General features: G+C 45.1%; 1 protein-coding gene across 2 annotated transcripts in view; it reads left to right on the top strand.

Annotated features, from left to right (window-relative positions):
* Positions 1-3,527: 3,527 nt before the first annotated feature.
* NRG1 (neuregulin 1) overlaps positions 3,528-13,876 on the top strand; it is a 1,067,009-nt gene continuing 1,056,660 nt past the window's right edge. The window contains exon 1 of one of the 2 annotated variants that reach the window (XM_047772534.1): positions 3,528-4,674. In XM_047772534.1, the coding sequence (XP_047628490.1) occupies positions 3,963-4,674 (712 nt within the window). In that variant the 5' untranslated portion in view covers positions 3,528-3,962. The remainder of the gene's footprint in view (positions 4,675-13,876) is intronic. The other variant, XM_047772522.1, reaches the window with a different exon arrangement.

Below are 13,876 nucleotides of genomic sequence, written 5' to 3'. Positions count from 1 at the left end.
TCCACCACCAGCAGCATCAGTAGCACCTGGGAACTTGGTAGAGATGCAGGTTCTTGGGCCCCACCCCAGAACTTCTGCATTAGAGCCTATGAGATGGGGCTGGCAATCAGTGTATTTTGATGCACAGGTGAGTCTGATGCAGGGGTAAGTACCCTCGTTCTAGGAAGTTTCCAAGAATGAGCCTTTTTGTTTTTTTAAACAATAGTGTGGAAGTTTCTGTCATGGCGCAGCGGAAACAAATCCGACTAGTATCCATGAGGATTTGGGTTCTATCCCTGGCTTACTCAATGGGCCAGGGATCTGACATTGACTTGAGCTGTGGTGTAGGTAGCAAACGTGGCTTGGATCCTGAGTGGCTGTGGCATAGGTCGGCAGCTGTAGCTCTGATTGGACCCCTAGCCTGGGAAACTCCATATGCTATGGGTATGCCCCTCCAAAAAAGAAAAAAAACAATGGTGTGGACCAATTAAATTGTCCCTTTTCTGAGGAGCCTTTAATCACACTGAACAATTGTTCATGTATTTCTCAAGAGCATGTTAATCATACCAGAAATGTCCTTCCCCTTTCATTCAAAAGGGTGCAAAAGGGAATCAGTCCCCCCCCCAAAAAAAAATGGGGACTCCAATACAAGAACTGAAATGAAATATTCGTGCAAACAGTTCTCATCTTTGCACAGAGAGTATCTGCAAGAATTACCCCTAAAAACTACTTAGCTGAGAGAGGAGCAAAGAAAGTGTCCGAGTAAGGGAAAGGCATTAAAAAATACATTAAAAAGGACATTAAAAAAACAAAAGCAGCAGCTTGCGTTTAATCATAGATAAAATGCTTTTGTGCTGTATTAAAGGGCCGGGGTTGGGAGGGAGTAATCTGCATTTAATGAGCCTTAAGCCAGTGCTTTAAAATGTTACTGTTCTCGGGAGTTCCCCGTCGTGGCGCAGTGGTTAACAAATCCGACTAGGAACCATGAGGTTGCCAGTTCGGTCCCTGCCCTTGATCAGTGGGTTAACGATCCGGCGTTGCCGTGAGCTGTGGTGTAGGTTGCAGACACGGTTCGGATCCTGCGTTGCTGTGGCTCTGGTGTAGGCCGGTGGCTACAGCTCCGATTCGACCCCTAGCCTGGGAACCTCCATATGCCGTGGAGCGGCCCAAAGAAATAGCAAAAAGACAAAAAAAAACCAAAAAAAAAAATGTTACTGTTCTCATTTCCTGGACTTCCCTCTCTGTGACATGTTACCACGTCAGTCCTTGTTAATCAGCTGACTTTCATTTATCGACTGATTAATACGTTCCCCAAATTGGGTTAAAACAGGGGAATGCTGAAAACATGGTCTCTGCTTTTCAACAAGCTCACAATTTAGTTGAAGAGATAGTAGTAAATGGCAACACTTGGGCTCAATAAAATATGACGAAAAACAAGGAGGCAAGATGCAGACTGCATATGTAGGTGGTCTCTCTGAATGTCTAGTATTGAAGAAAGGCTACAGGGAGCAGGTAGACCTCAAAGGATGCTTACTGTCTGTAGTGGATTGTAGAAATGGTCTCAGTTCTTCCCTTTCCTGGAGCTCTGCCCCTGGGCAATGCAAGTTTTCAGCATTTCACTCTGAGAGCCAACTCTTGGAATTGGAGCTCTCCTTGTAACGGAGGCAAGGGTGCCAGTTCTGAGCCTAGGCCACAAGACACTTTGCATGTTTGTAGTCTCTCCAAACATGTCCAGCGACCATGAACAAAACCAGGTTAAGCCTTTTGAATGGAAAGCAACCATGTCATTCAAATCTGAGCTGTCTCAGCTGACGCATCTATGACTAGTCAGTCCCCAGAAGAGCCATCAGTGGGCCCAGCGGAGCCCAGTCAAAACTGCCAATGCACAGCATCCTGCGCTCCATGCATCACTATTACTTTAGGCCAACACGTTTTGGAGTGGTTTGTCAATCAGCAGTAGATAACTGATAGAAGGTCTGAAAGGTGGAGAGGAAGGGAGAGTGTTCTAGGCCAGAGGTGTAACTCCAAACAGGTCAACGGTTAGATATGTGTGAGGTCAGGTCAAAGAAAGGTGAAGACACCAGCAGGGGTGGATATCTGACTGCTTTCTTTCAGTAAATCAGAGGAGCAGGAGCCTTTAAAAGAACGTGCACTGGAGACCAGAACTATACTACTGCACCGATCTCTTGAAGCATGCCATCCACCATAAGACATAGGAGTCCCCACATGCTGAAACACACAGTGAGCAGCAGGACCATATACGTCCACGCTGGCCCTTGAGGGGGTAAGACATTGTTTTCCAGCCAACTATATGATGCCAAGAAAAAAAAATCTTTTGCTTTTATTTTTTATATAGAAAAATCTAAAGCTCATGTGACTTACTTTCAAGAAACTGCTAGAGGCAATTTATAGAATCCCAGAGTAAAGGATATTAAGTTATAATGCTTTTAAAATCTTAAGGTCTCATAATATGGATCAAGCAGGCCATTGAGTAACAAACAACCTCAACTTAATTTTATTAGGTCATTCAATATTTTTCACCATAAAAGAACATAAAAGAAATATTTTCCTCTAAATGCTAAAAATGTGTTATTTCTGTTGAGTGCTACTTGTTTGAAAAGAACATCCTTGGGAGATGAAGGATTTCAAATAACTCCCTCAATCTGTCGGGGACAGGAGGGGATGGGACTGGGATGGGGTGAGTTAGGGTGGGGGGTATGATATTCAGATGGCACAGTATTTAGCCTACACTTCCTCAGGTCTGGAATCCTCTGTTCCAGCAGGCACAAGGGCACCTTTCATTCCATCCAGTTATTTTTTAAAGAACTGACTAGTTGACAAAGTGCCATAAACTTTATACAAAATGGCCTTATTGAGCAACTATTTTATTCAAGCAACGATCCTAGAGGCAGGACTTCATCGGTCAGAAAATCATGGTGAATCAGGCATTTCCATAGGAGAAAAGGCAAGGATAATCTAGACAAGCGTCATGCAAAGCAGAGTGTGAAGGAAGCTTCAAACCCTAAGTGCTCACTGTGTGTGCGCCTTAGCAGGAGAGCGAACGACAGTTAAAGTTGTTTTAATTGCAGCTTGTCTCCTGCGAACGTGTTGCTCCCTTTGGACTCTCCAGTAACCAGTTCACCCAAAACTTTTCTGCCACGAGGCCCCGCATCTCCCGTGTGCCCCCCTTCCTTCTCTCGCCCAGCTAACAGGTCCCCAATGGCTCAAGCGTCACCTCTTAGTCCCCGGGAAATCTCCGCAGCCCACTCGGACTGCAGCTCAGCTCGGTTGCCGCCCGGCCCTCCCATTGCCGCAATCGGGGCGACGGGAAGGGAGGAGGCGCACAGGCCAGGGCTGACCCCGGAGGACTGACTCGTGGGCCAGGCTCGGGCATCAGCATGGGGACGGGAGGCGCGAGCCGACTTCGCCCCGCAGGTAAACAGGCCGGCCAGGCGCAGGGCGCTGCCGCCGCCGCGGCCACCCAGCGATTTCCAGGCACGCAACTCCGCCTCCAGGGCTCTCTCCCTCGCGCTCTCGCCCCGCCGCCTGCTCGCAGCCTCAGCAACCGCCGCAGCATCACTTCACACAAAGGACTGTTACCCGCCGAGCAGCTCCTCCACCTCCACGTCCTCCTCCGGTGACAGCCCCGACAGCGGGGCTCCGGCGCGGCGGCGGCGGCGGCGCGGGGAGGACCTGTCACTCCCAGCAACCGAGGCGGTGGCGGCGGCTTTATTCTTATTATTTTTCTAATTTGGCTTAAAAAAATTTTTTTTTTGCCCTTATACCTCTTCGCCTTTCTGAGGTTCCACCCACCTCTTTTCTCCCTTCCTCCTCCTCCCGTAAACAACTCTCCCACAGCCCCCGCCAATAAATAAATTAGGAGGAGGGTAAAGGGGGAGGCGGAGAGAGGAAAAGGGAGACAGCGCGGAGAGAGCTAGACAGAGTCCGAACCGACAGCTGGGAGCCCGCACGCACCTCGCACCATGAGATGGCGACGCGCCCCGCGCCGCGCGGGGAGGACGGGCCCCCGGGCCTCGCGCTCCGGCCCCGCAGCCCGCTCGCCTCCGCCGCCGATACTGTTGCTGCTTCTGTGGACCACGGCCCTGGCGCCGGGGGCGGCCGCCGGTAACGAGGCGGCTCCCGCGGGGGCTTCGGTGTGCTACGCGTCCCCGCCCAGCGTGGGCTCGGTGCAGGAGCTGGCTCAGCGCGCCGCGGTGGTGATCGAGGGAAAGGTGCACCCGGCGCGGCGGCAGCAGGGGGCACTCGACAGGAAGGCGGCGGCGGCGGCGGGCGAGGCAGGGGCGTGGGGCGGCGAGCGCCAGCCGCCCGCCGCGGGCCCGGGAGCGCTGCCCGCGAACAACCGGACCGTGCCCTCCTGGCCCCCGGCCCCGGCGCCCAGTGCCGCCGAGCCCGGAGACGAGGCGCCCTATCTGGTGAAGGTGCACCAGGTGTGGGCGGTGAAAGCCGGGGGCCTGAAGAAAGACTCGCTGCTCACCGTGCGTCTGGGCTCCTGGGGTCACCCCGCGTTCCCCTCCTGCGGGCGACTCAAGGAGGACAGCAGGTACATCTTTTTCATGGAGCCCGACGCCAACAGCAGCGGCCGCGCGCCGGCCGCCTTCCGAGCATCCTTTCCCCCTCTAGAGACGGGCCGGAACCTCAAGAAGGAGGTCAGCCGGGTGCTGTGCAAGCGGTGCGGTAAGTTCCTGGCCCTGCGGGGCGCGCTCGGGCCGGGCGGGGAGGGCGCATTCCCGGGGCGCGCTGGGCGCTGGGGTTCCGCGGCTGACCGCTGGACGCGGTCGGAGCAGGGGGAAGTTGCGCGGTGGGAGCCTCTGGGCGCCGTTCAGAGGAGGAGGGTTCGCGGATTGGATTCCGCGGGCAGTGCCTTCTCCGGTTTCCCGTTTTCGAGGCTTTGCTATTGGTGAAAACCCAAGTTTGGTTCTGGCTTGGGGCCGCCTCAAACTTTTTAATCCCTTGGGGTTTCGTTCACCATGTCAAATGGAAATGGGCCGGCTGCTTTCTTGCTAGTGCCTTCTTGAACTTGGCTGTGGTTCTGAGTTGTTGAGAAGGGCGGGCAGCCATGTGGGGCTTTTCCTTTGAAAGAGGAAGGGTTGGAACCTCTTCACATCACTTAGGAGTCCGGAGTGTGGACTTGGTCAGGGATTTGTGCCTGTGTCTTTCCGAGGGGGAAAGGACGGAGCACTGAGTGAGATTCCCTTTGCAGCGTGGTAGAATTTTTGTCCAACTCGGTCCAGCAGTCTGTACCTTGTGAATATGGTATGTGCGAACTATAAAGCAGAGTGTTTTCTTTTTGGTTGAAATCATCTCCAGAATTATTGTTTTCACCATATTTTGGCTCGGAGAGTGTTTCGGCCCGTCAGTGAATCAGAACAGATGAATGTCATTATGGAACTTCACATGTAGGCCCTTAAGGAGAATTTCGGAAGAGAAGTTCAGCAATCCAAACTTCCCCCACCTTTTCCAATTTTACCACTGTAAATATTCTTCCCGGGGCCTTTCTCAGTATTATCGGGTCTGAGAAATTACATTCTTAAAGTAATTTCTAGGTTTTAAATATTTGTAATTTCCTAATGTTCATATGATCACTAAAACATGGCAGGGTTTCTTCTCTAACCATAAATTAACATGATTACACATCACAAAATCTAACATGCATAATAGGTTTTCCCTTGGTCTTTATATATCTGTCTAATAGATGGGTTAATTGAATTTTTGCAAAACTCAGCATCACACCATGCTCAGTCTGGCTGTGATGCAAAGTGTCAGTTCTTTAAAATTTGTTACAGGTAATGGTCAAGTAGTGCAATTTCTGATTGGTGTTTTGTGGTGCCTCTGTCCTGTGGTTAATTAATGGCTAGAGATTGGGTTTTAATGTCAGGAAAGAGCTCTGCTCATCCTCCCTTTCCTTATTCTTAACAAGGCACTTTGTGTGCCACAGACTTGTTAGGATTGCACCACTCTGTGGCCAGAAGCTGTTCTCAAACAGTGGTGCTGAAGAAACTGAGTGGCGTTGGGATTCCCTGGGTCTGGCTGATAGATGTCACTGAAAACATGGGAAACTCTCTGCTGGGAGCTGTCTTATTAGGAAAGACAATAGCTCCACACCATTGTCTTGCATCTTATGTTATTTGGTTAGAGAAGCTGAAACAACCCTTTTGAGCCACGCCAGCATCCAGTTTTCACATGTTTTAGTCTATGCAGTTGAGGAAGGATTTTGCTTTGACCCCAAACCACAGGCGTTGTGAATCATTTACTACACATGGTGAAAGTTAGCGTAGAGGGGATCTTAGTTAGCAGTGATGCCTAGGATTGTGGGGTGTGTTGCTAGGTGAGCAGTGGTATTATGCCTGTTAACTAGAAAGATGGCAGTTTTCAGAGGTAAAATTCTTATAAAGGTCCAAAGGATGTTTGGAAATGGAAAATTTGTGGAGGAATACTATTCTGTTTTCATGCTTCTAGGCTGAAAAAAGCTTCGCTGAAGGTAGTTTTGCCCTTCTGTTTGCCAGTCAAAGGAAATACAACATTGTCGTTAGGTTGTGGAGCGCTAAGCAAAGCAGGTTTTCTTAATGAACTGGAAATCTCCTGCGTGTAATTGGGTAGATTAAGGAATCATCAAGTTACTGTTTCAGGTTTGTGTAATTATTGTGTGTTTGGTGATTTTTTTTTGTGTGTGTGTGTGTGTGTGTGTGTGTGCTTTAAATGTTCTTTCAAGTATGATACTGGGTGAAACCTTAAAGGTTTAGCTAAGGACTAAATGAAATTGTGCTGGAAGTTTCTTTTGGGTTTTTATGAACATAGTTGCTATAATATTGTAGGATATAAGTAAATAGTATAATCTATTTTATAAAATGTAAGCTCAGTAAATCTGTACTTGGATATTGGGTGTGAAATTGTGTGTGTGTGTAAACTTGTACATTCGTATAGTTGTGTGGCACAGTTAACAGTGCCATTCAGAACCTAACAGGCAAAGGAATACAAATTGGAGAAAATACATACAGAGAGAATAGAGGTTGATTGGTCCTGGCTGAGCTGCTTCAGTGTGCTTCTGGTCAGATTTCAGGCAGTGATGGAGCAGAGGGTGCTTGCCTAACAGCATGAAGCTGCCCTGGGGGCGTGATAGCTGTGTTTCTGCCTGAGCCAAGATGCTAGGCTGGAGAGGGAATACAGCAAAGTCATTTTGTGATACCATACCCAGGAGTGGGGAGCCTTTCCAGTTCTCTTGAGCTCAGCTGCCGGTGTTTCCTACAAGTTGCTTACTAGTGTAGAAACTACACATACAACAGGTTAGCCTTAGGGTTGAGCTAATGGAAGTCTTCCCTGAATGATTTTTTTCTTCTCATTTTGCAACCCCCATCTTAGAAACTCCTGCATAGTGTGTGTAGATAAAAAAAGCTCTTCTCTGAATGAGGACTTTTTGAAACAACGTGTTTAAGTGTGTTTTAGAAAACAACACAGAATCTCATAGCTCCTTTACTTTCTATTTGAGGTTTGTGTGAATTACACTTTTACAGTCATTTAAATTCTTCCCAGCTTTTGCTTTCTCTCTTGTCTCACTGACATATTTCTAGGTCTTATATGTATTGGAATACAAAATAATTTCCTGGTGAATCAAATTTCTATTCAAAAAAATCATTGAATAGTACAATAATATGCTTGCTTTTAGTTTTCCAAGCATTGTGGTTATACTAAGCTGAAACTGATTTCCAAAAAGGAGTAAAAATAGTGATGTTGAATAACACCTATAATTGGGGCATGCAAGATTTTTACATTGTGTACAAGCCAAGCCAATCTAAATATTCAGTATATCATAATATTGGCACGTATTGACAGTGCAAACATGTTTATCAATTATTTAGGATAAATGGTGCTTTCTTTCTCTAATGTCCTCAGTAACTAATTAATAGAGTGTTGACCTTACGGTGTTACCAAAAGGACAAAATGCTGCAGGGGTTTGCCAGCCAACATTGAAGAAAATTATTCTTAATAAAAGCTGTATTAAGGAGGTAGCAATAGAAACAGATACAGCTTGACTGCTTGTGTTTCATCAATGCACATGTAAATTTAATTTCCCAAGTGTTTGTGACTGTTCTTTTTAAACTATGTAAATCTTCCTGTCAAAAATCTAGACAGTGGGAGTTCTCTGATGGCCTAGCGGGTTGAGGCTCCTGCGTTCTCACCGCTGTGGCTCTGGTTGCTGCTATGCAGTGTAGGTTCAATCCCTGGCCCAGGAATTCCCACATACTGCCTGTGTGGCGAAAAAAAAAAAAAAAAAAAAGCAAGAGAGAACCTGAAATAAACATTGCAACTCTCATTAAAAAAAAAAAAATCTAGACAGTATTTAAGATGTTTCTTTCTGTTGAGTAGAGAAACCGCATGTATTTGTATATATTTATGTTAAGAAAATGAAACCAAGACAGTTCATTTGGGAAAACAACTCCTTGGAATAAAAGTGTTTTAAAAGGTGAATTGAAATACCTGAATCAGAATCTATTACAAGCACTAGGGGATCATTCTCATCAGCTATGGGAGATCTATAAATCCTCCGGATCTAGAGAAAGTTTTACCATATGTCCTTAATGTTTTGGGTAGGACCGGGAAGCTTCAGTAGCAATGAGGGTCAAAACAGTGGGCTGTGCTTCCGCTGGCCTGTGTATTTATAGCAAATGAGAGCAAAAGATGTGATTGGGCGGGTTATTGCCCTTGTCAAATGCAATCTATTAATTGTTCAGGAAATCGCCTTTGCTTCAATGCCCATTTTCTTCCTGTTATTTTTTTCTTAATTATAAATGTTAACTTTTAAAACCTATTTTTAAATTTCAGTGACAAGTGCTGAACTGGCCGGATATCCAAAGATCTTTCACCTCTCATCCGCCCTTAGTACTTAAACCAAAAAACCCTAAGCATTGTTATCCTTGATATGCTCAAATAATGTCAAAAAATTACAGATAGCCCTGAGTGAATGGCTATTTTGATTAGCCTTATATAAATGAATGATAATAAGACAAAGTATATAATCAGAAACAGTGGTAGGGATTCATGGATTATTATACTCCTTGAAAGCATATAGTGGGGGGAAAAAAGCAGATAAAGAAAACCAAAGGTAAAATAATGTAGCTCTTATGAACTCCTACAGTTTGTTACCCAAGCCAATATGTAACATGTTGGTGTCAAATTTCTCATGAGAAAGCGAAAACTATATTTTAGCACTCTTGTTTCTAAATAACAAACAGTGATTGTGGACAGTTTTCCATCCCTATATGAATGCTTTAAATTTGTACAAGTGTATTTCACTCTGTGATATTGTGAAATTTAAGTTAAAATAACATTGTGAAAGAATGTATAACCTAGCCACTCCCCCAAATACCAGTCGCTTTGTAGTACTTGAACAACTGCTTAGTGATACTGCCTGTTACACCTTAACATCTAAATTTGAATTATTTGAGAATCAGCAGAATTCAGACTTAAGTCCAACTGAGTTGAAGTTAGTGTTGGTTGAGAGGTTGTATTTTCGTATGGTTATTTTCACATTGTTTAGGGCTGTGATGTACCTGGTCAAGCCTGTTTTTGAAAGCTTGTCTCTTAGCTCTCCATCTCCAATGGATCCATAGAGATTGAAGAAATTTTTTTTTAAAGAAATTTTGTTGATATTGAAAGCTTAAAGTGGGTTGACCATCTCTGCTTGGCCTGGATCAGATTATTAGGACACGGTTTCCACCCCTACCCCCAGTATAGACTTGCCATCCAAGAATCCTAGAAAGAGATGCCTAAATGATAATTGCCATTATTATTTTTGGTCTTCAAGCAAATCCAGGGTATTTTCTCTGATGGGAAGTAGTTTACTGGGAAACCACATCCTAACCTTGTTTCTCCCCATGAGGATCTAGTAAAATTAACATCTCGTTTTCCATAATAACTAAAAGAACAGAAAAGGGAGTCTGAGTTTAGCCACAGCTTGGATGGTAGATGGGAGACTGAGCTCTCAGTTCGAAACTTGGGCTTCTTGCCTTCCTCTCTGTGTCCTTGGTGAGGACACTGAAAGTGAAAGCTTTAGGTAGACAATGGGGCCCCATGAGCAGGTCTGAGTCTGTGAGGGACCGATGTATCCATTGCTGCTCATTGTCACACCAACAAGTCTTCTCTGGACACCTTGGAATTTGGTTGTCTGGGTCCAAGTATGTCAGAATATGGTGGTCTCAGATGAGAAGATGTGAATGCAGGCCTTCTTTTCCATATAGGCTCTTTGTTCTTCCCATGAGGACAGAGATGGTAATCTGCATTGCCATCTCTATTTCAGGACCCCTCCCACCTGCCCAACAAAGCCCTAGACTCTGGCTTTGGAGATCAGCCCCAGGGTGGTGGGGGCTGGAGGAGCAGCACAGCTGCTGGAGCTGGGCACCAGGTTTAGGAGGTAATGATGAGAACCTAGAACTCCTCTGTTGCAAATATGTGAACAGAGCCCAGCAGAGGGGACATGCCTGATGAGGGCCCTAGAGACTTGATAGTGAGCACACCTGGGAGCCCAGGGCATGGAGGGCTCATGATTAGATAGAAGGAGCCTCTCTGCCCTGACGAATTTGGAAAGTCTGCAGCAGTAATATTGTTGTCCCAAATGTTTGTCTGCAGTCTGGGAATTGCCATTAAGGCCACAGGAGCTGAAAACTTGAGGGCTTACTAAGACCACCAGGTTATAACGGGTTATATGACTACCATTCCCCAAGTTTGTATCTTTTTTTCCTCTTTGATAACCCATTGCTTGATTGTTCTGTGTGTCTTAAATACCTGCTCAGTAGTCAAATGAATAAAGGACTGAAGTGCCCCAGCTATGTTGTATGTACAGTGACTGAATTTTGAGAGAAGAAAAAGAAAACTGATTCTTGCTCCTCAAGTCTCTAATGTGGTGAGAAGGTCTCTGTAGGAAGTGGCGTTTGGAGACATATTCTGTCAAGATAGCAGCTCCTCCTCTAGATCAACCTTTGGGCTTCAGAGAAAAGTTGATTTCCTAAAAATTTTTTTCCTCAATTATTTCTTGATTTTAACGTTCTGTGTTTATTCTGTGTAGTCTGTGGCCCTGACTGGGAAACAGAATTCTCTGTGTTGTCTGGACTCCCAAGCGCAGAAAGGATTTGGAGTTGTCACTAAATCTCTGCCACTGTTTTGAGCAGACCCATTCTCAAATCATTCCAACTTGACTTGTTTTGGGTATGAGAGCTCAGCACTCAAATTCTCTGTTCTCCCTTGATCTCTCCCACAAGTGTTTAACCACCTCAGCCCTGTAAGTTCAAGTCTTGGAACTGAAGATGGAAAAGCACTGGGAAGCACTAAGAAGTAGTGAGATTTTTGGATACATTACTTTTCACTTTGTTTTGAACATTGTCGTCTCTTGGTCAGACTGTAGTGGGGGTGGCGTGTGTCCACTTGGACTCTGATCAACTATGATATCCTTTTCCTCCACTTTCTCAGTCGGCTTTGGAAACACCATGGTGGTGGTGTATCATTGGTGAAGTAGCAGATGGGACTGGTGGCATTTTCTTCCACCATGGGAGGAACCCTGGCTGTGTAATTGGATGCAAAACCTGGTTCCTATCTACTGAGAAGGGTAGCTGTGTTTACTACAAATAGAATTTGTCATTAGCCTTTGTCCTTGGAAGGTGATGCTGGCAGTTAGGCCTCTTTGGTGGCTGCCCAGATGGAGATGCTCTGTGCAGAGTTCATTGTCGCCCCATCAGCATGAAAGGGCCACAGCTTTGAAATTTCCCAGGTGCTCTATGTCTTTGCAAGTCTAGACACCTTCGAGTTAGTGTCTCCTCCAAGGTCCTCGTTCCCATCCACTGAGGTGGCTTGCTTCTTTTCTTCAGAAGCACTGGCAACTTTTCTTTCATTAGAGGGGATTGTGTGAAAAACTGAAGTGTTTTGGACCACAATTTTATTCTGGTGAGAGTGTTTTTTCCCCCAAGTTGCGATAACATAAAACATAGCATTTAAATTGTTTCTAAGTGTTCAGTTCAGTAGCATGAAGCACTCACATTAATGGGCCACCACCACCATCCATCTTGAAGCTTTTCATCTTTCCAAACTGAAACTCCATCCCAATTAAACAATAATTCCCTGTTCCCTCCTCCTCCAGCCCCTGGCAACCACTATTCTAAGTTGTCCCCATACTTTGACTATATATTACCTCTTATTAGTGCAATCATATAGGATTTGGTTTTCTGTTACTGGCTTGTGTCACTTGGCATAATGTCTTTAAGACTCATCTAAGTTGTAGCCATTCCTTAATCAAAATAACCATTCACTCAGAGCTATCTGTAATTTTTTGACATCATTTGAGCATATCAAAGGCTGAACAGTATTCCATAACATGTATGGAATTTTTTTTTTTTGTCTTTTTAGGGCCACACTCAAGGCATATGGAGATTCCCAGGTTAAGGGTCGAATTTGGAGCTCTAGCTGCTGGCCTACACCACAGCCGCAGTAATGTGGGATCTGAGCCACATCTGTAACCTATACCCCAGCTCATGGCAATGCCAGATCCTTAACCCACTGAGAAAAGCCAGGGGTTGAACCTACGTCCTCATGGATGCTAGTCAGTTTGGTTTCCGCTGAGCCACAATAGGAACTCTATAGACCACATTTTGTTTTGTCCTTTTATCTGTCAGTAGGCACTTGGGATTCTTCTGCTTTTTGGCTATTGTGAATAATGGTACTGTGAACATGGGTGTGAAAATACCTCTTCAAGACCCTGCTTTCAGTTGTTTTACGTACATACCCAGAAGTGGAATTGCTGTATCATATGATAATTTTATGTTCAACTTTTTGAGGACCTGCCATACTGTTTCCCACAGTAGCTGGACCATTTTACATTCCCACCAGCAATGCACAAGGGTTCTAGTTTCTTCATGTTCATGCCAACCTGTATTATTTTCTATTGGTTTGATAATAGCCACCCTAATTGATGTGAAGTGGTGGTGAGCAGTTTTTTTATTTTCTGTTCAAAGACAGTGACTCCAATGACACTGTCATTAATACACAAAAGTCCTCGGAAAACAGAGGTGTTCATCTATTCAACTCTTAATCTACCTAGAATTTCGGCTCCTGAATCTGGAGCCACCAAATAACAAAAGTACAATAGATAATAGCTTAATAAAAACCAATAAAAGTTTTAAAAGGTAAACTTGGCCTTCAGTCACCATAAAAAAAATGTTGTATTCCTGTTTATACTGTTATCAACGTGGTCCAGAGAGACACCTTATCATACTTGGATTGGTATCAGATCTCTTTTATTATTCTTTTCCCATTTTTTCTTAATTTCCCTACTTCTGCTTTGGCTGCTCCAGTTGACTTTCATGAAACCTTTCACTGGAGGACGAGTCATTCTAAAATACTACTTTATGAGACCTCTTTCCCTACTTGGAAATTTTTAATGGAGGCACCATAGTTAACTCTAGACCCTGACGTTCGCTGCCCTCCTTAATCCAGACTAAGCCTAATCTTTCTCATTTTACTGTGTGATCAATTTTATCTACTCTTAACTGCACCATGAACAGGCCACACACTTCCCTAACCTCTTGTTTTATACATGCCATCTCTTCTGCCTGGATCTGCTTCCTCTCTCACTGCCGTCCATGGAATTTCTGTCTGTGGAAATTCAGCAGTTAGATCCCACTGGTTCCATAGCAGTCCTAGTAATGATCCTGCTGGAAATACTCACTCTAGCATCTGAACATAGAGCACCATTTCAAGTATGCTTACACCACACTTTATACACGGGACTCTTACAGGTATCCCTTAGGTTATCTTTGTGTTTCAAAAACTGATGTGTTTTACGGTATTTCTAGTCATGAATGTGTCTTGTGTCACTCAGGAGGCCACAGCGTCCTTA

This window comes from Phacochoerus africanus, chromosome 3 (assembly GCF_016906955.1).
Source record: "Phacochoerus africanus isolate WHEZ1 chromosome 3, ROS_Pafr_v1, whole genome shotgun sequence".
NCBI lineage: Eukaryota > Metazoa > Chordata > Mammalia > Artiodactyla > Suidae > Phacochoerus > Phacochoerus africanus.
The sequence above is the reverse complement of the archived record's forward strand: the minus strand, read 5'-3'. Positions and strand labels throughout refer to the sequence as shown.